Source organism: Macrobrachium rosenbergii, chromosome 55 (genome assembly GCF_040412425.1).
Source record: "Macrobrachium rosenbergii isolate ZJJX-2024 chromosome 55, ASM4041242v1, whole genome shotgun sequence".
Lineage (NCBI taxonomy): Eukaryota > Metazoa > Arthropoda > Malacostraca > Decapoda > Palaemonidae > Macrobrachium > Macrobrachium rosenbergii.
This window is the reverse complement of record NC_089795.1, coordinates 58,659,882-58,686,269: the sequence shown is the minus strand read 5'-3', so window position 1 is coordinate 58,686,269 and position 26,388 is coordinate 58,659,882. Positions and strand designations below refer to the sequence as shown.

At 37.1% G+C, this 26,388-nt stretch overlaps 1 protein-coding gene across 1 annotated transcript in view; it reads right to left on the bottom strand.

Annotated features, from left to right (window-relative positions):
* LOC136835818 (cytokine receptor-like) overlaps positions 1 to 26,388 on the bottom strand; it is a 191,670-nt gene that overhangs the window by 3,963 nt on the left and 161,319 nt on the right. The window contains 5 exon segments of the mRNA XM_067099671.1: positions 79 to 180; positions 1,548 to 1,715; positions 4,284 to 4,427; positions 4,828 to 4,885; positions 6,712 to 6,799. Coding sequence (XP_066955772.1) covers positions 79 to 180; positions 1,548 to 1,715; positions 4,284 to 4,427; positions 4,828 to 4,885; positions 6,712 to 6,799 — 560 coding nt within the window.

Below are 26,388 nucleotides of genomic sequence, written 5' to 3'. Positions count from 1 at the left end.
CAGGTTATAATTACATATGTGAAAAACATATATTTAACTAATTATAACATAAAAATTAAATATTTAGAAATAATTTACCCCATCCGGCAGTCCTTGACGAACATACGGTGGTCCAGGTGTACGGAGTCGCAGTGAGCCAGATCCTACCCATTTACTTCTATCCAGATGGAATCCTGTTTCCTGTAAATGAATGTAGTGTTTGAACAGTAAGTCAACAGATACACAAAGATTAAATTTTCGAACCAATTAAAAAATAACACTCAGTAACAAAAGAGTTGTTATACCATACTTAAATTTCAGGCTAGGCAATAATTATCAGGTAATACCTTTCCACTGCTCAGTTATAGAGAGCACAGTATGTACAAAATTGCTCATGGAAAGACCTAAATTTCACTTTTCAAATTAGAATATTTTAGCGAGGCAGCTGAATTACACAGCAATCTTATCTAAGAGGACAGGTGCATTTAATGTGTATCTTTTCTGATTGCTACTTGCACGTCAAGAATCTTACCTCTAACTCTCATATAATTTCAAAAGATTCTGGAAAATAAAAACGTTAACAATTGAAATGTTTACCATAACTAAAAATTTTAAACTAAAATTAACAATATGCGTTCAGGTGAGTTTTCAAGTGTTTGTTGGTGAAAGTTTCTCAATACAATAATCTTAAGATTTTTTCTCGAAATAGATAAAAGAAAGTTTATCAAACCATTTGTAATTACAACAATTGCTAATCGAGTTAATACCAGTTACTGCCGTTTATTATGCTGAAAATGCACTCGTCCTTTAATTACGGAATAATTTTAGTAAATCTTTTACAGTCTGACAGGTTAATATAGGTATGATTTATATTAACCAGGGATGGATTCATGAGAAACTATGAATAACTGAGAGTCGCAAATGTGTGTAATTTACTAAATATTCTCAAAACACCGAAAGTTGGTCATTATACGGTTATCTAATAGGAGTATAAACAGTATGATGAATTTCCGCTTAAAATTTCAATTATCAAATCATTCGAAAATTCTCCTTAAATTTTAATACTTTATATGAAAAGAAGTATCCAAACAATATTCATCTGACTAACGTGAAAATGAAACCAGCTCTCATTAATTCGCAGGACAAAAATTAGATATGTATACACTATAGAGCTGCAGTTCTCAACCTTTTTTGGCCCATGCACCCTTTCACCATATGTCAGGATGTCATCCCCCCCCCTCCCCCTTCTCTAAAATGTTTCCCTCAAAAGGCGCATTCTAAACAATATGCAACAAAACACTAACACACACAAGCTAGCGGAGAGAAAGCCCAGCGTGACCTCTCAGCAGTGCGGACCGATGGATACTGCATTTTGTGTGGTCCTAGAGCCAGTTTGAGCCTGCCAATCTGTGGTCACAATTCCTCCCCCCCCCCTTGAAACTTTGAATTTCACCTCTGGAGAATTCTCCCCCCTCCAACCCCGGTTGAGAACCACTGCTGTAGAGCTTCCAATTACTGGTTGTAAATTACGAACTCATTTCCTGATACGAAATAAACGACGTCCTTACCTCCTGCACTGTGCCAGAATCAGATGACGGATGATGCCGATCAGTAGCTGACGACGAGTCTGACTCACCGCCCGTTGAACACCCTGAAGAGTCACCTGGATCCGTCTCGGATGTCCCCGAGTCACCTGACAGATTTCGTTGGGTGCGCTCTCCTCCCGGAGGAATCAACTGCAAGATATTACGGGTTAACATTGAAAGACATGAATCCCTTTTGCATGAATGATATACAAAGCGGGCATCAACTGGCAAACGAATATCGTTTTTCCAGAGTGAACCACAGTAATGGCTTCAGTGGAAACGAGGGAAGTTCATATACTACTGAATAACTTTATTGCAATCAGAAGCCTGGTTATTTTCCTTGAATAAAAAAAATGTGTTCATATCTATTGCAAGTATATCTAAAAATGTGATTGCATCCTTAATTGGGTTCAATTTCTCTGGAGCCACGTACAGCTTTTTTACAAACAAAATATACCCGGCATGCAGAAAGTGCAATATTTACAGAACTTATCCTGTTTTTAAAGCTGACTGTGACCGAATGCACGAACCCCACGTCATTAAAGATTGCAGCATAGCCATTTGGCTTATAAATACTGTACCATAAATTTTTCTTATCATTAGGACTTCGTTCCACTTGCACCTATATTAATAATGTGACACTGCTTATAATGTTCTAAGGTATGTTGTTCAGGAATCAGTTATACCATTCGTGAACACAATATTTGTCATAAACAAACAAAGTTTTAACAAATTATGGAGAAGGAATACTTTTCTAAATGGTGTTTCATGCCCAAGCAGCTAGGAGTGTGCAGAGATTTGTAGCTCCAGGGTGCGAGATATTTTTTTCCATTTATAAATGTATAATAAAGATAGGTTGATTATGTTTGAAACACAAATATAAATAAAATCTTGTACGTGGATAAGTGATTTTTGTGCAGTCGTTGCAAAAATAAGACCAAGATTGGAACAAGGCAAGTCATACAATAAGTGAAAATAGTAGTTGTGGTGAGTAACTCTTGGCAAAGCCCACACCAGAGGGCCCTTTGCATGCTAAGCTGAAAATGTGATGGTATATACACTCCAAGAAAAACTTACAAGAATTGTCTTCCATATGAGAAAAAAAAAGATAGAAAAGATCATAATGCAATTTGCAATAAATAAAATGCTTTCACTTAACACAAGCATTTTTTTCCTTATTCAAATGCAATACTCTCTGTGCTCATTTATGTGAATTCGTATGAAAAATATCTACGAAATAGATAATATGTACTTAAGGCAACAACGTTTCAGATGGAACCAATTATTTCAAAGAAGAGGAAATTCCTTGTGACATCGTTTCATATATAATATAAACATTTACACAAAGAGGACCTTGATATGCCAGCCTTACCAGTCTGTAATAAATACCATTTAAAATAAATGCTGACTGTAAACATCAAGTTTGCAAGGAAATTACATTTACTCAAAAAACAATAAATCCACCTACGTATGAAAGAGAGATCAAACAAAGATTCGTGTAACCTAACATTGCCTTAAGTACCAGAATCATGAATAAAAAAAGACAAAACACAAAAGACTACAGTTGCACAAGTCATAAATCAAATATGACTCTTAATCCAAAACAGGAAAAAAGCTACAAAACACTGAAGGAGAATTTCAATCCTTTCGCAATCCATGTTCATGAGTCACTAAAACGAATGCAAACATCAAGAGATGAACAAAAGACAAATAAAAATTTTAAAAAAGGAGACCAAGGAAATATCTAGAGTGCCTGATGCAAGAAATTATGATTACAATTGAAGTAACTCGCTAATACAGTCAAAGCACACTCACAAACAAAGAAAAACAAAACAGTGAGACCGCCAGTCACAAACTAATCAGAGACTGCCGAATACAAAGAACATAACGAACACTAATCATTCATAGAACTAAGTTTTCTGGAAAGTAACTGATTGGAGAAGACATCAAGCACACATAAAATATATGAATAAATCCTCTCTAATATATGAACAAAGATGCAGGTAACACATGCTGGTATACTCTTCCAGTGGAGACAAAATTTTAACATAACTATATTCATCTCAAAGTGTCCTTCTACGTAATCTAACGGAGACGGTAGAATTCTCACATTATTTTTATCGAATATATGCAGTTTATTCTGCCAAAAAAAAGTCTGATTCGCATATCAGCGTTCTTATTGAAACTAATTTGTGTAAAATAACAGGAAACTTAGGTAATTGACTTCCAATCTCATGTAAGTAGTTTTTCTGAAAACAAGATCAAAATTTTCGTCGAGCTATGGATTTCTGGACATTCTTGATATATATATATATATATATATATATATATATATATATATATATATATATATATATATATATATAATGTATATATAATATATATATATATATATATATATATATATATATATATATATATATATATATATATATATATATGAATGAGTGCAATGACATTAGAGAGTGCGTAAATACTAACATATACTCTATAAATACATGTAGGCCTATACATATATGAAGATTATGTATTCTACTTATATATTAGTGTATAGCAATAGACCGGGTCTTCTAATTGAGGAACAGCGTATGTTCTACCATTGGATTTTCTTATTTCCTCTCTCTCTCTCTCTCTCTACAATAAAGGCATATAGATATCGTAAAGTCCAAACCATAAGGTACACTAAAATAGTAATTCAGAAAAAATGGAAAAACTTACATCTTCGCATTCTGGCTCTGTAGTTTCGTCCTGCAATCCCGAACTTGGTGCTTTCTGCTTTTCGTGGCTGATGCTATCGCGGGCTGGAGTCCAGATCTCTTTATAGCAGCTGTTTTTAGAACGAGGACGAGGTTCCGTGTCCTCCTGTACGAGAAAAAAACAGACCTTGTTGAAAGTATCTCATGAAAACATGAAGCTCAATAAAAAGAAAGTTATGTTTCGAAAGCCCGTCCCGGCAGATGAAACAAAACAAGATTACTCTAGTGTTGGGTAATAGAAAATATTTTGTTCCTCCAAATGAGGTCAACATGCCGGGCCAACACAATGAGTATTTAAAAAAAAAAAAATGAGTCAGTGAGGCCATGAATTTCACTGGTACACCACAGACATATACCCAAATACGAATAACAACCTTTGCTAAGTTTGAATTGTTACATTAAGTGGCAAGCTTCTTGCGTAAGAGCCCGATAATCGGGATTTTTGTCATTTGCAAACATCCAACAACTACCATGGAACGTGTTTTTGTCTGACTGTTGACACTTACGAATCCGGGAGGTAGAACTGGCTTCAGCTTCAACTCCACGAGGAACTGTTTGATCATACTGCAAGATAAGAAGGAAAAGAAAAAGGTAATTGTTAGAGCACTGACAGAGAAAAAACCTGCTTGACTACAAACTGCTTGGCTAATTATTACACGTCATCTGACAATACCGCGGGGTGATATTTCCTTTAAAATCTCGACAAAACCAAATATCCTTTTCATATGCTCGTGTTCCTATCTCGTGGTTCTATTTTCGGAGCATGTCATGTCTAATAGCTTCCGGGTACAACAGCAAAGTTAAAAGCAAGACCGTAACCTGAGCTGGGCCCGCGATGCCATTGGGACATAGGAGGTTTGGGGGCCAGACGTCGGGGGGAAAGGTCGAACTTACTGATGCTGACCTTTTTTTCCTACACAGAAAGCTGAGTACTACGATGACAATTATAGAGTAGTAGAGCATTTACATTTCAATGTACGCTGCAGAAGAAGGAAATGATATAAACTCTTTGACTCAATCGACAACCTTCAAACCTCTGGTGCAAACAAGTTTTCTGGTTGTTACTTGAATACGTTCAGATAAAAGGGTAAAAGCAGTCTTTTAATAATGCTGTTAAGAATGATCTTTTTCTCTGCTGCTAGTCATGGTTCAAAGCATTAACATTAAGATATGAACTCTTTTTCCTGACTGGGAATGAAACATCCAAATTTTAACAAATATACACACTTATCGCACAGAAGTAATCCACCAAAATCCAGAAATTTTAACAATATATATTTTATCATCTTTCTGCGGTTATATTCTCTCTCTCTCTTTCAAACAGAAAACTAAAAGGCACAAGTATCAAAACCAAAGGATAACAGCAAATGAAAACATGAGAACACATATCCTAATTTCGAATAGTCTAGGGGCCTCTCTTCCCTGTTGTCCAAAGTTCTCCTCACAAACAATTTAAACAAAACTTGGTCATTATTAACTCTATTGGGAACATATCGAGGGTAGATTAAGTTCCTGATTCTGCTGCTTATGTTCCTAAGAGAGCTGCTGTATGCGCACTCCCGGAAATGTGGCCATATGGTTTCTACCCTTAAATATTTACCTACACAAACCACAGCTAATTCTGTATGGCCATATTCAAACCTGCGCAGAAAATTCCTGATTCACTGTGTTACATATATATACCATTGCCATACAGTTTTACTATATAGCCGACATATCACAGAAAAAATTAAAATACCACTGTAAGCTTCTTAAGGAATATCAATATATCAACGGACTGGAAACTCGTTTTAAGAACACTATCAAGATGCAATAGAACACCAAAAGCTTCACAATTTGCTTATAGTGTTTTCTGAAATCAAACTCTATTTAAACTTGTACATGTCTAACTTATACATAAACAGCCTTGCACTATTTACTGAGCTAATGATAAAATCTTTGAAAGCTATGAAGATGAGCTATTTGCTCGAATTCAGACCGCAGTAAGATTCTGGTCAATAAACTTCTCTACAGTATCCATTGACTCAGCGTAGTAATTAGTAAGAGAAACGGAAACAAATTTACATTAGCAAGTTTGCGAGCAAAATAAGTCATAAACCTTCATAAACCTGACTCTGAAAGATACTGCAGATGACTCTAAACGTAATATGTCAGTGAACTGTCTTAAAATGATACACACTTCTAGCAATGAAAATAAACATCAGTATGAATTTATATAAAACCTCAACATGGGTAAATGTTCTTGTCAAAAATTGTAATTTCAACAGGAGATTTTAACCGGTTACAATGAAGAATTCAATCAGACGACGCTGATAGACGATGGAAATAATGAAGGTCTTGTTATACTTAGATGAAAAGAATGCATTAAAACTAGTGCCAATGATACTTACTCCCAACTGTACCGACCGACAACGAGAATAATGATGACAATAAGGCTGGCGACAGCGACAATGGTCACGACGATCCACCAGGGGACACCTGCAGAAAGGGAGAAGAAAGTGAGCGAGGTCAGTCATTGCACGGTGTACGATAGTGAATGACGCCTGTCGCGTTTCAGATTTCTAGATTCATTTCTTAAAAGAATAACTTATAAATAACTTCTTAAAAGAAGGAATTGTCTCAATATGATTTCTTAAGAAAGGAATTGCCTAAAAATAATTTCTTAAAATACGGAAGGTCTGAAAGTAATTTTTATAAAACAAGGAATTATCTAAAAATAATTTCTTAAAAGACAGAATTATGTGGAAATAATTTCTTAAAATAAGGAACTATCTAAAAATAATTTCTTAAAAATAAGGAACTGCCCAAACAGATACAACTATTACCTCAGCCAAGGTGATGATGGTTATGTTTTCTGCTCGATTTGTTTGTCTGACCTTCTCTGCCTGTTTGTTTGATCATGCGTTTCTTGGTTAGCGTTCTTATGCAAACAGTTATGCCTCGATTTTTTTTACGAAATCTTTGTGTTGGGAATGGATTGCTCTGCTTTGTCGGTGGTTTGTGGTTATAGAGCAGTCTTATTATAGTTGTAATTCATTTACAGATTTTTGCCATGTAAAATACTGGGAACTAGACATAGAGTACTACAACACAGAAACATTATATATATATATATATATATATATATATATATATATATATATATATATATATATATATATATATATATATATATATATATATATATATATATATATATATATATATATATATATATATATATATATATATATATATACACATACATTCACAGTTACAGATCAAAGACTTGCCGAAAGCTTATGATACAACGGATAAAGATGCAGTTGAAGAGTGTTGAGGATGTATGGTATCAGAGGTTATTTTGTAGAGAGAAGCAACATCAGTTGAGGTGTTTACAAATATGGGGATATGAAGATGAAATGAGCACTCACGGAAAAGTATCTTTAATCAGGAAGTTTTAATGAGGCCGGATGAGGAGACAGAAGAATCTTTGGCTAGATGAGTGGAGAAAATGGGGAACGGAAATGTCTCAGAAACCCAGGAAGCATACAAGAGCGCGCAGAAAGTGTGTGACATTGTTTGTAAGCCGAGGGACGACAAGCTGCCGATGAAGCTTCATTGTAGGTATATGTAACTGCTGCTGTTGTATAAGCTTTCTGCACATTTGTTTACCCTTAATTCATCAGCTAAAAAATCATTGTAACGATGACTGTTGCTACAGGATTCTCTTAAACATACTATATTAAAAGACTTCTTGTAAAGATTTGCGTCAAAGACTGTTTGTGCTCCGGTTCTCAGCATACATGCTGGAGGTGACTGCTATTCCCATGCCCCTCTACCCCGAGGCACAGCCCAAAGCAATTAACTAATAACGAAGTACATAGTCATTGCCCAGACCGAAAACAGGAGCAATGAATTTTATACGAAATGGGTCCAAAGCACTTTATCCCACACTCAGGACTGATTTCTCGAATGTGGTAGGCCTACGTTTCCACAAAGACTGTAAGTTTACGAGACCATTTGTGGCAGAGTCCCTGTCAGGTCCTCGAAAGCTTAATATTAAGTTATCATACCACTATATACAGTAGTTTGCAGTATAGCGACGCAGAAACCGACTGAAAGATCCCTCTGCTTTCACTGGGTCAGCTATTTCACTCTCCTTACAGACAAGGAAAAATTGTTTTTGTTACCGAGATGATTGTTTTTTTTCTTTCATGGTATCTGCACATCCAACGAATCCTTTCTTTAATTTCTGAGCGGGAGGGACTATAGGGCCAGTCTCGTGTCTCCCTTGAAAGGCAAGTATAAAAAGGCAACACGGTCTGCCCCAGCCCCTTACTATTAAACGATTGCCCCCTTAAGTCAGAAATTCAGCAGGCTCCCCTATCCATCCAGGCTCATCAACCACTCATCGGAGCGCTATAAATTAGCATATGGTTCAGTTTGCTGTCAACCTCCAACCAGGCGTTAAAATCAAAAGCCACTGACAGTCATACAACAGAGAAGAACTTCAGAGAATTGAAGCTTTCATGGGACAAAGAATGCACATATACACACACACGCACACATGCATATAAAATATAAATATCTATCACTTGCATAGAAGCGTATATGTTTATATTACAATATTCTATGAGAATACCGCACGAAATAGAAGAAAATTGTTCTACAGATTACGTCCGTTCGTGGAAGTCTGGCAGATGTTTAATAGCGGTATGTAAATAATTCCGTGAATTACTTAGCGTCCTCTGTTTCCGGCATTTTTGATATCAGGATTATAATGATTTAGAGAGAGAGAGAGAGAGAGAGAGAGAGAGAGAGAGAGAGAGAGAGAGAGAGAGAGAGAGCCTAGCAACGCCTAATCAGAGATATTTATTGACAATGGGCGTTTACTTCGAGGTTGAATGTTTTCTCTCCTTTGACAACTGAGAATAAGGGAGAGCTTTGATCAATATCTTCAAAGGGCACGCAACCTATTGTCTGCAGCGGATCAAAGCCGCCCTGGCTTGGGCATCAACAAAACGATATTTAGTCAATCAGGAAGACACCTAGAAAGAACATCATCCAGGTTGCTGGCTGCGAATCTTAATCACAAAGGTTTCCATGCATAATTTCAAGTAACGTCAGGCCTGACCTTTTTTTCTACAGTACATTCGGCACACGAACTTCTTACTTGTAGTAATAAAGAACACGAAAGAGCTAAAAGGCAAAAACAAATGCACAGTACCTTTCTTCAGCTCTCTCAAACAAGAGAACATGAGCGCAAACACACACACACATAAACACATATATATATATATACATATATATAAACATACATACATACATACACACACACACACACACACATATATATATATATATATATATATATATATATATATATATATATATATATATATATATATTTATATGAGAGAGAGAGAGAGAGAGAGAGAGAGAGAGAGAGAGAGAGAGAGAGAGAGAGAGAGAGAGAGAGAGAGAGAGAGAGGTCAATCACTTTACTTCTGCCCATCAAGGACAAGAGGACCAGACAAAACACAAGTGATATTTGTAACTGTTACGATATTTCCATATTAAGAAGCCTGCTATACAGTAACTAGACACCAAAAATAAACAAACAATACGTGATTGTTTATATTTTAAAAGCTGGTCCAATCAGCATATTTTACTGAGAGAGAGAGAGAGAGAGAGAGAGAGAGAGAGAGAGAGAGAGAGAGAGAGAGAGAGAGAGAGAGAGAGAGAGAGAAATAGGAAATGCAGAAGGAGAGAGACGGGATTACTATTAACAAAACAAATTAACCGTACAATAAGAGGCAAAATATTTTCCAAAAATTCTCCCAATTCAAACCTCAACAACAGAAATTCCGGTAATCTCTCGTTTCACAAATTCTAGGAAAAAATTTAAACAACAGACTGACATATCGAAGAGAATACTGTCAAGCATTCTTGATGTTTTAAATGTTGTGCAAAGCTAAATTAATGTATTATAAAGCTATTAACACATATTAAAGTATTGTTTCAACGATGTTGAACAACAGTATAAATAATTTAGTAACGAATCAGCTTTACAGAAATAGTTCGATAGTGAGAATAAAGGGAGGTGGGGTTGAAAACGAAATAACAGATTATATTACAGATGTGTTAAACAATTCACTAGAAGACTAATGTGCTAATAAGTCTCGTACTTATAAATTGTCACTACGGCACCGAAAATTGACTTTGGCTTCATCAATGAGTCGTCCCTTGAATGGTAGATGAAGGAGATTATCTATATAATAAATATATATGTATATACAGTATATGTATATACATATATATATATATATATATATATATATATATATATATATATATATATATATATATATATATATATATATTAATTATTGTGGATGTCAGCTGTTATCTTTACATCCTCGTCGATATTAGTTCATTCGTGTATATATATACTATACTATATATATATATATATATATATATATATATATATATATATATATATATATATATATATATATATATATATATATATATATATATCAAATATATGTGCATGCATATACAGTATATACGAATGGATTAGATATTGACGAGGATGTAAGGATAACAGTTGACATTAAAAAACAGAAAAAAAAAGAAAAAAAAGGCGACCACCATGGAGCGACGATGGCATTGGAGAGCTATCGGAACTCCAAGAACTCGCGAACAAAGGCGCAGGTAAATGCTGAGAAAACGCAGTCGCAAACAAAGGCGCGATGCGATGCGCAACAGCTCATAACAACAGACGGCGGTGGTGCGCACAGCCCCCTTCAGGTGAAGAAATCCCCCTCCCTCCTCTGCGGATCCCAAGAATGGCCAACATTTTGCCCTCAGAATCAACAAACACAGCCGACGCCATCGTCTTCATTGTTCATTGTTGAGGGGGGAAGGATCCAAGAAACGCGGGAGTTCTTGGACACTGGATGCCTACCGTGAATAGGCAAACAGTGCTAACAATGAAAACCTCCCTTCTCTATCTCTTTCCTCAACACCCTCCACACTTATCTTGATCTCGGTGGGAGGCAAAAGATCCGAGAAACGGAAAGTCAAAGCTCCTAAAAAAAAGGGGGAGGGGGAGAAACTGTCAGGGGCACCTGCCAGGCCCTGGATTGAGAGGGAATAGTTACAAAGAGGAACACGGATGGAAAGAAAAGTACGCTGGGCACTGGGATGAAAGGTGATAGGAACCAAAGAAAGAGATTGGGGTCTCGAGAACGTCTCCATTGTATGTGGCCATGATGTCATCCTGACGGCTTTATTATGTTTCTCCTTCGCCAAGCCCCAACCAACCCTTTCTAAAAACCCCTGTGCGCTTTTTGTCATCATTCAAGGAAACGACATTCAAGCCGCTAAGATGAATTCTCGGGAGCTCTTTCGGAGGTAATCCTATCCAATGAAGCTGCCCCTGTCCTTCTTACTTCTCAGTGCCTCTGCCTTCCCCACTCCCAGCCGCCCCCCCACAAAAACTCACTCTCTCTCTCTCTCTCTCTTTGTGCATCCCCTTAATGAAGGGAAAATAGTAGAACCCTCCTATCTTTTCCATGCAACATAATCCCTCAAGAAAAAGAAGGAAGCCAATGAAATCGCAAACCAAAACCTTAGTTGGGATGCCTTCTTTTCAGCCAGTCTTCTAAATAAAGTGAACGATCTGAGGAAAATTAATTTACAAAAAGGCAGATATTCAAATTATACGAGCACACAATATTCCAAAGACTGTTTGCGAAAGTAACATTACTGAAGTGACAGCAGAGGTCGCTTGAGATCTGTTTTGGAATTAAAACTTCTCGAAGGCCACAACTACCTCATTCTCGCCCTTTTCCCCTAAAAGGTATTCGGGAAAGTAGAAAGATAAATCACTGTATTTCCTCTTAAAAAAGTTAAATATATTTCCAAAACACCTGGTTCTTTAGGGATCTCTTTCTTTCTGAAAGAAAACTAAGACAGCGTGTTTTTTTTAATGATAAAGGATGTTCAATGGATTTTGGTCTACATAAAAAAAAAAAAATTAAATGTACTTATAAAAAATACGTAATAAAATAAATGTTTCACTGACATAGAACAATGGTACTATCAATTTTATTGCTTTCAAATTTGAAATGAGGAAAAATATGCATTGATCATTCACTTTTCTATACCTATTTATGAACCCATCTTTCTCTGTTCTACTAGATAATGAAAAGCATCTAGTTTACTTACAGACCAGAGAAAAAGCCCGAATTTGCATACGTTCTGCCTCGTCTACAACAGCAACAATTGCATTATCCAGTTGATACTAATTGCCAAATATGAAAGTCACTATTTTGCAGGCTGCCATGTTGGTAAACTTATTTCATCATGTAAGCCTGACTGTGCCATTAAGACCAATTTTGAAAGTATCCCGTGCAAAAAGAGCAATCGAAGGCTTAGACAGCGAAATAGTTCCATAACATTTATAGAAATTAAAGTTATTACCGATACTATTCTGATGCATATGATATTTCTGATCTCAGTTTCGATTTCTTCATTTCTTCTACATCGGAGGGACGGGGCGCGAGTGAGAAAGTTCCTCTTAACATCAGAGACACACATGAATAAGAAAAAAAAGCGAAGCTTAAGTTTCAGTAAACAAGAACAAATCGAATGGAATAATTATATAGGGAACTCAAAAACTTTTGACTTTACAAGAGCAACAAAAAGAAGGAGAGGAAAGGGTTCCAATGGCCCGCAGGGAAAGACATTAAGTTACGCAAACATATATTTTATAGGTCAATATTTGTATAAACACAAACAAAGAAAGCATCACTTTTCACGATATTCACGACCACGCTAATCCCATTCCACATGAAAACTGCAAAGGGGGTCTGAAACGAGAGGCGCAGCTTATTCGACCTACATCGCCAGGAGGCTGATGCGGGGCCTCACTGAACTTTATCTTCCGAGGCTAGAATAATAATGAAACAGATGAACGACATAGTTTTCACGACAGTCCTTGAGAGCATTTTTCAAAAGCGGGTTATGACAGGCATTGCAACAACACACCCACTTGCCTCGATACACTTTCGTAGTCCCTGTGCGTGCGTGCGTGTGCGCCCTCTTTGTCGCACGGTTTGCGTGATAACAACTTATTCTTTTCTCGCTGTTTTTATAAGAAAATTCCGAGTAAAATGGAAATCATAGTGATGGTGGTCACACACACAAATATGCCTTCGCCCTCCCTCTTTTCTCGCTCCCCTCCCTCGCTGCGGCTAAGGCCGGAATTTGAGCAGAATTTACGTGGAAATCTTAAATTAGCAAGCTCTGAAAGGTCATTATGCCGTGTATTCTGCTCTACGATTCTTTATGTATTGCAGATCATTTCAATGTCCCTATTTATCTATCTATCTATCTATCTCTCTATTCATCTATCTATCTTACTATATATATGTGTGTGTGTGCGTGCGCGCGCGCTCGCGCGTTTGTGTGTATATGTATATATGGTCTGATGCCTGTTTGCTTCAGACAGCTATCTTGACAAAAAAATGGCGAGCAGTGCACGTCATTAAAATCTTATCCCATATCAACTAGAAAAAAAAAAAAAAAAAAAAAAAAAAAAAGATAGCTGTCACAGAAGCGAACGACCTTAATGACGGAAGTTGCAGCTGTCGCTATAAATCTGCCAGGACCTCATGCGTGCTATCTAACATCAATGTTTAAAAATCGAACGCAGTGGCCACACCTTCGAATACGCTTACTTAATGATGACCTTTTCCTGTTGAATAACTGAAGCCTTCATTCAGACAGAGAGAGAGAGAGAGAGAGAGAGAGAGAGAGAGAGAGAGAGAGAGAGAGGCCCAGCCATCTGGTAACAGGCCATACAAATGCGCCTATGACAACACGCCATCCTCCATAAAAACCGGCAGATGGGATACCAGGAATCGGATGAATGGCCGCCCTCGTTCCAGCTGTTACCGGATCATCAAATAGTGTACGGGGCAAATCACAGCAGGAAGCCCGGCATTAATTCAAGAGAATTTCATCGGGGGTCCTTTGTGGGTCAACTATGCTAAGTGGTTTAGGACAAGGCAAGGGGAAGAGCGCCACCAGTTCTAGGCACCAGACCACGAGGAGGGGAGGGGCGGGGACGACTTTTGAAGTGGCTTTAGTCAAACTCCTCAAAACCCTGTGCACATAAATATAAAAAGGATCTTATTCAATCGTATATATAGTTAATGTTGGTTCTTATTCAATCGTATATATAGTTAATGTGTGTGTGCTTGTGGGTGTTGGCGGGGGGGGGGAGGTACACAGTCCTATGTACCTCAAAATATATGTCTACTCTCGGGGCTTAATTTGTCATGACTGGAAAAAGGGGGCAAAACGATAACGCAAAATTCCCAGGCGGAATTGAGTCCGACAAAGTCGGGCAAGTTTCAGCTTTGATCAAGATGGATGAATTGACAGGATCCGCCGGAGGCAGAGTTAAATTTGGCGGCGACAACGAACTTCCGATGAGAGAGAGAGAGAGAGAGAGAGAGAGAGAGAGAGAGAGAGATACTATCATACGACATTTTACAATGTTACGACCCTCTACAACGAAATCTTCCGTTAGTTAATTCAGACAAAAGGAAGTAAGTAGGTAAAAGAATTCCATTACTGTCGGCGTGAAAGTCAATGAAAACGGAACTTAGTTCTTCAGAAACCTCGCTAACATTGTCATCAATTCTGTTACTTTCTGTTAATGTCTTTTATCACAGCGTTCGTAGTTCTTGCGAAATCCAAGGATAGGATGTACAGTATACCATTGTTTAAAATAGAATTTCGGAAGTGTACAATTCTGCCAAGGACGCCAAGACCCCTTTCTCGCTCTCTTTACACACACACACACACACATCTGTAATAAACATGTATTTGCAATTCACGCTGACTCTATTGTTGGCAATTCCTCAACCCCCCCACCCCCTTTTTCTCCTTCTTTGAAATAAAAAAAAGGCGATCGCACCGCCCAGCTTGCCATTATGACCAATCAAAATACAACTGTTCCCAGAAGAGCCAATTGCAGAGCATTAACAACAGCAGCTCCTCCCTAACAAACTACGTCCACCAATCCGCTTGCTGACTTCGTAAAAAGGGCCAATTGGATAACACATGCTAGGAGGTGTGCCCTCTGTATAACACAAAATAATAATAACAATAATAATAATGATAATAATAAAATTCGTAACAGTGCTTGCTATTGCAAAATTATTCTGATTCAGACAAAACTCGAAAGCAGTTGCATCATCAAAGTAAAAATCTGGCGGCATCCTCACATTGCAGTTTGTCTGCGTAGTATTACTTTTTGTAGGTACGCTTCCTCTCCATTCCAGTATCTTACATTGATTATTTTCTATCAAAACAAAACTAGCTTTAATGATTATGTCACCGACTTTTTTCGGAGCATATAATCAGAAACATCAAAGGTCCGGCGTGTTTCGCGGAAAAGCAAATGATTTTAACAGACTACATGCGTACGAATTTAATTTAGGATAATTCAACCTCATCTATCAAGAGAGAGAGAGAGAGAGAGAGAGAGAGAGAGAGAGAGAGAGAGAGAGAGAGAGAGAGAGAGAGAGAGAGAGAGAGCACTATTCGTTTAAGTTTTCTTATAACACACACTGAGAATTATAGGATGAAATTAACACAGCTCCACATCAACCGATGAAACATCTTGCAGCACAAAGGACATTTTATGGCACGATGTCTAAAAACTGAAGCGTGTTGTGCTTCGCAAAGTTATTAAAACATATTTTTCACTTCAGCGTCAGTATGACTAGAGGAAGGAGAGTGCTAAGATACAATGGCCTAGCAATATAACCAAAAGCAGCCCCACAGTGGGTGCTAGAACTTTACTTAACATTTCTGACGTTGCATTTTTCAAACATTTGTCAATAAAATATGCAAATGACCAGTGACAACAAACATAAGTACCTCAACACTGCGGCGACAGCTACCAAAAGCATTGTAAAGCTCTGTTCCAGCTCTTTCTTTGGAAATACCACTGGACAAGTCCCAAAGAAAATATTACTCTTCATGAGTAAAGTGCCTCTGATTAAGAAATTCAAAAAACAGAAAATTTTCACTCCGAAATCTACAAAAGAATGCTGGGAGGGGAAGACTTCCCCAGCTTGTAACATCATAATGTCCCCGGCCGTTCCACTTGGGCCTTACAAAAGTAAATTCCATGAAATCCTTCCCATTGTGAAGCTCGGAGAAACAAGATAGCCGCCAACAAAAGAAATAGCGCCTTGTGGTGATCACCCGCATCACAATAACGGTGGTCTTGCAAGTTCGGCCATTTTCTTCTTTCCTGCGTCCTCAACCGTGCAAGTGAGTTCGATTTCTCGTACTCTGCTTCAGTACCACCCTAGCATTGTCTGTCCATTAGAATCCAGATATTTATAGCCCGTTGTAGTAAAGCTTATCATAATTTACTCTTGTCCTAAAGCTTATTCTCATTATATTTGCGTTAACAACGTCAATACGGAATTCTGAATATAGTAGTTCGGAACAAGGGCAAAAGAGGAGATTTTTCACTCCTCGTAGGTAGCAAGTGCACCCCCCTAAGCTAATTCACGGTGTATGACAAGATTTTACTGAGGTTGATACTGAATGATAATAAATCCCATAATAAATGTTTCTCCCATGTCACCGGAGGACAATTTATCATTGCTGTTTTAAATATCAGCTCCATTTGAAGAGACTGGTAATCAGAGCTCGCATTGGGGGAGTTTTCATCCAAGTTACTAGCATTTCACCTTTGCTTTACAAACTGTCGATTGTATAAGGTGCTCTGTCATAATTAGATTTATGCAATGAGAATCACACAACAAACTAGATGCACTACTCAGTATTACAACTGAGGCAAAATGTAGGACAGAAAAGACTGAAGATTCTTTTCCCAAGTGCGTGCGTGCGTGCGTGCGTGTGTGTGTGTGTGTGTGTGTGTGTGTGTGTGTGTGTGTGTGAAGTAATTCAATGCAGATATTTGAAAGTAATATACCGGATCCTTCCTAGATAGTGACTCCCAAGAGTTTTAACCCGGCATGTTTCCATCTGTGTGTGTTTAGTACAAGCCCATTGGGGATTACCGTAAAAACATAAATAAAAGACTGTAAATATCATAAAGATAATGACCCCCAAGAAATATTAGTCCTAGATAACGACCCCCGAAAACCCCTGGGGGGTCACTATCTAGGAAAGCTCCAAAATACCAATCCTAAGAATATTATTATTCTAGTTAACCGTTCAATAAACACCATGTCTTTAAGAGAGAAGGCGGTGATGTTGCCACATGGCATGACATCAAGGGAAAAAAAAAAAAGAGAGAATTATGATGAATAATGCAAAGCAACACTCAAGACAAGTGGGAAACATGCACTTGGTGCCTACATTCCAATGGGGAGTGAGGACACTGAAAGGAATTCTCTAATGGCTATAATCCCTTCACTAGAAGCCATTCAATCTGATGCAATTGATTCTAATTTACTGATGAGTCTCAGTTACAAGCTGCTAGGGCGCTAACATCCCTTCCCTTCTTCGCAAAAGGAAATATTAAACTTGATACTATTGCAAATACATATTATCTGGCAAAACTAACTAATAGGTTCTACATACATATACTGAAAAAAGAACTAGTTTTAAAAAATATTCACGTCGTCTTACCCAGAAAAGGGGAAAACTGAGATTTACCTAACACCCCTTTCCTTGAATAACTCTCAGAATGCAGATTTTCGATTTCTTGTTATAAGGCCGAAATCCCTCAGGGAACGGAGTCTGTGAAGTTTGGAAACAAGATCTGGCAACTTCCAGACGCAATCTTTGATAACAGAATCCCCAACGCGTTTTCCAGTATTCATAAAATAACGTTGCTAATAACCGGACGCTCCATTTCTCTTCTGAGAGAGAGAGAGAGAGAGAGAGAGAGAGAGAGAGAGAGAGAGAGAGAGAGAGAGAGAGAGAGAGAGAGAGAGAGAGAGAGAGAGAAATTCCCTTGAAATAAACAAGGAAAAGAAGGCCCAGCGGTGCTTCTCAGAACATGTATTTTCACGGAAGTGAGGATTTTTCCCCTTTTAACCATTTCATAAATTAAGCATCCCAAACAGAATGCTTTACCAAGTACTTCGGATTCCCTCCCTCTTTCGTTTATATATAAGAGAGTAAATATGCTTTACACGTCAAACAAAGTACATCAAAAGGAAATGAAGTCGACAGGAATATACCGCATAGGGTTACCTATATTTGACTTTTTCATCCTATCTTTAATGCATGCTGTTTTTTCTAGCTCAGATTCTACTGTAAATACCGATATCCCATATTCATTTATATTTTTCATTTTCTGCCCCTGGTTCTGGGATTTCCTGAGAAACCTAACATCTGCCAGTCTGCCTATCTATTAAATTGTGTAATCTCTAGTAAACAAAAAATTATATATATATATATATATATATATATATATATATATATATGTGTGTGTGTGTGTGTGTGTGTGTGTGTGTGTGTGTGTGTGTGTGTGTGTCCGACGCTATATTCAGGTGAATAAATGTGTATTTACTTAATAACGTAAACTTCTACGTTCTCTTTTCTGTGCAAGCAAGACATTATTAAGACATAAATACTTATGGAGCGAATTAACCGCTGGAATTATTTAAGATACAATCGCAAAGTAAAGGGAAGAAACTCGTGAACTTCTTAAACAAATAAAAAAATAAGATGTGACACTCTTTTTACATTTAAAAAATACATGCAGAAATTTGCTTGTCAACTTTCTTGAAATGTATCTAAATGTTTGTCTTCGCTTAGGTCTTAAACAAATAAATAAACAATAACACGTAACACTCTTTTTACATTTAAAAAATACATGCAAAAAATTTGCTTGCCAACTTTCTTAAAACTGTTAACTAAATGTTTGTCTTGGCTTAGTAAACAACATTTTAGAGCTCGAACATGCCTGTTACGTTTCTATACCACAGCTAACTCTACAACCACTGAGATCTAAGCCCTCAGCACATCGGCACACTCAAAATCAGGCATCGAAACATCCCATACGGCTAAGCCTCCCCTGGACACGAGTCTCATTTCTAAAGGTTTATAGTAACTGCTGGTCCGTTTCAATCTTAGGTATTTCTACGCTTCCTTGCTTTACTCGTGATAAATGATATAGCTTTACTGAACACTTTGACGAAAGACTGAAATTAAACTTAACACAATCTTCTGATGGGTCTAGTACCACATGAAAAGCATCATGTTCCAGCAATGAAAACGAAATACTAGTTACCAATGTAACACACAAAGTGTAACATCAGACAAAAGACACCTCTCAAGATTTGCATTCTATCTATATCACACAGGAGCAGCAAATCACAAATACTCGTAAACATTACTAGAAAAGGTAGACTCACACACATATATAACTGTCCTTAAAAAAGTTAAACCATCTCACACATATAATGTGTGTATACACAAACTCGCAAAGACTCTCATGCTTTGATCGGTAAATCCAGTTCAAAGTATAACAACGATTAACTGTGTTCTAACTGATTCTAGAAGGTGTTTCCTCTACCGAAGCAATTTTATGCCAAACTTCGATTTTGACTCCGAATGCAAAGAACCAAAAAGCTGTCTAGAATTCCCCGAGAAATGGCACAGAAGTCAGTAGACAATGGGCTATACGTACAATATCATCTACCAAGTACTACTGTTGATCAGATGGCTTCACTCGTGGCGCTGTCACGAGGACCGATGGCCAACAAAACGAGCTACCAGATTATTACTACTATTCTGACCTTTTATAATAAGTAAATGAGCCATTGCTGCCTTTCCCCCGATCACTACCCCAAAGCCCCCGCTCTCTTTCTCTCTCTCTCTCTCAAACACGCACACAATCTTAGACGCTATATGAACGACTGCAAATAAACAGAAACTAAACAAATAACTAACGGTTTCCTGTATTAATACAGAATATTCGTGTGACACATGACTTATTATCCTGTACCCATTATCATCAAATATGTTATTCTGGCAGTTAAATTCACACCTCACGAAAAATGACAGCATCTTATCTCTACGGATCTGCCGAAGTTACCCTCTGCTGGTGTCACAAAAAGCAAAACACCTTTGCCGCTTTGGAGCTGTTGTCGGGTACCATGAAATCCAAGACATCCAAGTCGATATGAATTTCCTCTGGAGAAACTATCGAATATGTAGAGCAAATCGACGATCACCATCATTCATCAAACCTACCTTTGATCACAAACTAAGAGACAAGAAAGGGCAACAAACCAAGAGTAGTAACAAAGAGTTCTATTACCCGTAAAATAAAAAGGAGAATAATCAGCGAGAGAGAGAGAGAGAGAGAGAGAGAGAGAGAGAGAGCGTAAATCAGAAGAACTGCAGAAACTTGGAAGCGACCAATCGCGATTCAGTACATCCGACCTTGGAATTCTTTCGGGGAATTGGGCGTCCCGCGAGTTCGCAGAATGGCTTCAACCTCTTTACGGTATTAAGCTTAAGAACGGGCTTCGTTAATGGACTGAAATAGCGGTCGGAGGACCCTTCCTTTCTTTGGGACTTATAGATCTCTGAATTCTTTAGCTTCAGTACAATCAGGATGGTGTTCTCACATGTGGATGCCGCACAGACCGCCAAAAACTATTCTTCAGTAACTACGCGTATAACAGTACTCACGAAATCCTACAATTATTACATTCGTGTTTAGAGTCATACGACTAAATTTAAGATAGATTTCAGAAGAAAAAGCACGATGAATTGCGAACTTTGGCTCGGTTACACTCTCCTGAGTAGAATACACGCTAGTACACACAAAATATAAATACGTACTACATGCAAACACACATACACATATATATGTATGTGTGTTTGCATGCAGTACGTATTTATATTTTGCGTGTACTCTACTCAGGAGAGTATAACCGAGCCAAAGTTCGCATTTCATTGCGCTCTTTCTTCGGAAATCCATCTTGTTAATCACATGATCTCTAATCACGAAATGGGCCAATTGTAGGATTTTGGAGTATTGTTATGTGTGTGTGATATTATATAATATATATATATATATATATATATATATATATATATATATATATATATATATATGTATATATATTTGTGTGTGTGTGTACATATGATACAACGCCTTTTCCCGTGTAACGGCTAGGTTCCAAAGGTGTGATCTTTTGCGTTTTCAGCGTCTTTTTCTCGATAGGACAGTACCTCTGTTATCAGGTACCTAACTCAAAATGTTAGGTCAGCAGAGTGCTTACCAGAACCGCATAAAATTCTAGTTCGTCTTGGTCGAGGATTGAACTCGATTCTACTCGCTGGTGAGGTGAGCATTTAGGCACTGGGCACATAAAGTCGCTTCCCCAACCATGGGGTAGCTTCAGAGAAAAGACAATACAAAGTTCACTGCCGTATTCACTCTGATATACATACATACATATATATATATATATATACATCTATATATATACATATATATGTATGTATACATATACATACATATATATATATGTGTATGTATATATATATATGTATGTATGTATGTATGTATGTATGTATGTATGTATGTATGTATGTGTATCTGTATGTATGTATGTATATATATATGTTGATTACCATATCTACTGTGATTTTTAAATATATATATATATATATATATATATATATATATACATACATACAAACATATATATATATATATATATATATATATATATATATATATATATATATATATATATACATACATACATACATACATACAGATATATATATATATATATATATATATATATATATATATATATATATATATAAATAATCATTGAGTTCATAGTTTCTTAGTAGCTGTGATATTAGCTCATCAACTTCGTACTGAGGAGGCAGACATAATACGTGCGTACTTGAACATCACTCACGGAGGTAAGTTCTGGGAACGCACTTGACTCTACAACCGAGACCGGAACAATAAATTTATGGCGCAACGATAGATATTGCCTAAATAATCTACGTCTATGTCCTTCATGTATCTTCAGTTGAGAGAGAGAGAGAGAGAGAGAGAGAGAGAGAGAGAGAGAGAGAGAGAGAGAGAGAGAGAGAGAGAACATACTCAAACTATACTTACTAAGGAAAACATGAAAAATGTCCATGTACTGCTGAAATCGCCATGGTTTATACTCAAGTACTAAAATGTCTTTTAGAAGTAATAGATTTTACAAAAAAAAAAAAAAAAAAAAAAATTTACCGCTACATGATGGTACAGATGCATCGTTTTCCGCACATGCAAGTCCATACTAACAAGCAAATTTCACAGGTCACAAAAAACTAAATAAACTAATTATATTATTCTTCTCATTTCATAAACATGAACAATCTTTGTTTAAGTGAGTTTATTGTCACGGAAATATCAAAGACCTGTTACTCTGCATCTGAAACCAAAAGGAAATTCTGCGCCCAGTAAGTAAAGAAGTTACTTCGCTAAATCGCCATAAATAAGTTTTGCTCGTTAAATCTTCACACCAGGAATGAAAAACGCGAACAACAAACGAAATAAAGAGAACGTATAAACTGACGTTAAAATACTATAGACTAAACATCGGCTTCCTGCCATGAAACAAACATTAAAGAAACAAATCTAGGCAATCAGTTTTCAGGCACTCATCTAAACATTTTAATGTAATCTCGTGAAATACCTGGAAGGCTATATTTCTGATGAAGTCAAGCCTTTCCAAAGCATAACATCAAAACCTTCGTTGGTTATCATCAACTATTTGCTCTCGAGTTCATCAATTTCCAATAACATTCTCTTACGCCATCACTTAACATGTATAAATCTCTCTCTCTCTCTCTCTCTCTCAGCCAGGACAACAAACAAATATTAGCAGGATGTGGCGGGTTATCAACTATGTTACTGCTTTTACCCAAAAGTCCCAGTGCTTTAATAAGATTGTATATTACAATATTTGTCGAATGACCCCTGTTATTCCTCACATAACTGATGCACTGAACTGTGGTTTTATCATGATTGATAAGAAGTTTCATACGAAGTTTCGACGGACCGATTACGACAACGTGAGATTACACGGAACCGCTTCCCTTCGTCAGTTGCGCACAAGACCTCTGTCCCCCTCCCTTTCCCAACCTCTTCGTTCTCCCAAAATTGACTTTACCCTATCAATACTGTTCTTTAACTTTACTTTACCTTATAAATACTCTTCCTTAATCTGTACTTTACCCTATAAATACTCTTCCTTAATCTAAGTTTCAGAGTGATAACGGCGATACCGCATTTCTGCTTGTGGGGCTGACCACCGGTAAACAGGATATAAGGATATACAGCAGTACATAACTAGAATAAATAAATAAAGAAATAAGTAAAACGAGTACAACTTCCTCTTCGCACCCCCTTTTTTGAGGAATAAAGGACAGCAAGGCACCAAACGATCCATAAAACCGAAACGGGTGATGGCAGAAATTTCGGGGAATAAGGGCCTCTCATCGACTACATAATCATCACTTTTTTCCCCTTCGCTTGTGGGAGAGGGGACTTTATTCCCGTCATATGCAGGTGTTGCAGGAATATTTATTACCAGAGAGAGAGAGAGAGAGAGAGAGAGAGAGAGAGAGAATGGGTGGAGGCTGAGCTACTGCAGACATCTATTGAAAGATCATTGCACTATGTAGCAGCACAGCTCTCTAGAGAAGGCCTTTGGAATTCATCGGTCATGCTCGATGTTGCAGGTGCTGTTAATAGCGGCTTTATGCTCATTCCGCGAAAAAACGAACATCCCGGGAAAAGACGAGAGAAAGCGAAACTTCGTCGAAGTACTCGATTCTTCGAAAATGGTCTGGAATTTCACCGACAAAAAATGCTCCGGCTGAAAAATACCGGCTGTGTGTACTGTACTTTCTTCCGTATAGCCCCTTACATAACACCCAAGAATACAAGAAATTAATTTATAGCCCTTATATAAATCGCCAGAATACAAGAAATTACTTTTATCATGTTCCGCATAATACAACAGTGGTCGTCACAAAGCTCCCGCGTGCCATTCACTGAAGTATTTTTCTGAAAGAAACCGTTTTTTCAGTTATGAAAATATTACGCAAAGAATAAATTAAAGTGCACCATCGGCAACTTTTAAGGAAATCAATCTTATGAACGTCGTAAGTGAAAATGAAAACTAACATGAATTTGAATGATGGACCATGGATTGTGGATCTACAAACAGCGTTCATAGAACTTATTGTTTAATAAATTAATAATACGGACGTCTCTCTCTCTCGCTCCCTCTCTCTCTCTTTCTCTCTCCAATGCAGTCTTCAGTGGAAACACGGAAACTACTGACTATGAAATTATGGGTAAAGTTACATGACAGCATACTCTTCCACAAAAATAATATATATATATATATATATATATATATATATATATATATATATATATATATATATATATATATATATATATATATATATATATATATATATAAAGTGAAGAGAGAGAGAGAGAGAGAGAGAGAGAGAAGAGAGAGAGAGAAGAGAGAGAGAGAGAGAAATAAATGAAACGCAAGACGTAAAAAGAGGGAACAGCCAAAAACCCTCAGCCATTCTGTCAATAGAGAATATGTGATGCTCTCCAACCCTCCCCTGGTCTCGTTTCCGTAAAATCTACTCGATCCCCGAAAATTTCAGGGAATTCATTAATCTTTCAATATGATTTCCCTTTCTCTCGCAGACTCTCAGCGCAATATAGTAACTTTCTTTCGCTTCCACATTCACGGAAGCTTCAAGGAAAAACGTCTTTGTAATATATCCCCTACTCTCTGACGTCGGAACTTATGGTTGCCAGGGGTGGAAGGACCGGATGCATTCTTCCGAGATAAACAAAAGGCTTTCTTTCTTCTTACTCTACATTTCATCATTATTTGTCTGTTCCGTCGGGATTTTTTGTCACTGAATTCGCTCGAGTAATAGATTACCTAACTTCAGAACTTCAAAACATTTACGGGAATATTGTTTCTTTTCAAAATCAGTCCGACTACAATAATTTAAACATTTGCTTATCTCGGAAATGTTACAGTTAACTAGCGAATACACAAACAAATATATATTATACTTATATAAATATATATATATATATATATATATATATATATATATATATATATATATATATATATATATATATATATATATATATTTGACGACATTAATCTGTTATAATACACAACAGTAATGTTGTGAGAAGGTTCATTCAAAATCAAATTTCAAGAATAATGCACGGTTAACACATCACAGAAGTATCATATATAATAGTGTTTAACGTCTGCCAATAAACATTCAATACAAAGTGTTCTAATAAGGCAACTAACGAATCAAAGTAAGAATAATTTTTAAATAATGTACCCTCCGTGGAGTGCAGAATTCTTCATCGAGTAATTTTTACTATTGTCCAGCAACAAAACAGAAGGAAAACAATAGATTGAAAACAACAACCCGCAAGACAGAGAGAGAGAGAGAGAGAGAGAGAGAGAGAGAGAGACAGAGAGAGAGAGAGAGAGAGAGAGAGAGAGAGAGAAGTATCATTCAGCTCACATGGCCGCTATGATAATTGCAGCATTCCACAGCCATTATTGCTTATTACTGAGCTTTATAACAACCACGTCGGGCTATCAGAAAGGTTACGGACCCTATGATTTCTTCGACTGTAAAAAATGGGGGACTCAGAAAGAAAGGCCAGTAATAGCAAGGCTGAAGAAGAAGAAGAAGAAGAAGAAGAAGAAGAAAAAAAAAAAAGTCGCAGACTGAATTCCACAAACAATCTCTTCTAGGAAACAGCTCCGAGAGCTCCGTGACCCCCGCCGCTGCTGAAGGCGTCGCTACGCAACCTCCTAGGCAAGATTAGCGCCCGAATTTATTTATGCAGCTATATGAATGAGCGGCTAACGTTACTCGTTGCATGAAGCTAGGATGGTTTACCCACTGACATAAGAGGAAATGAACTTAACCGAACGAATTCCACTGAC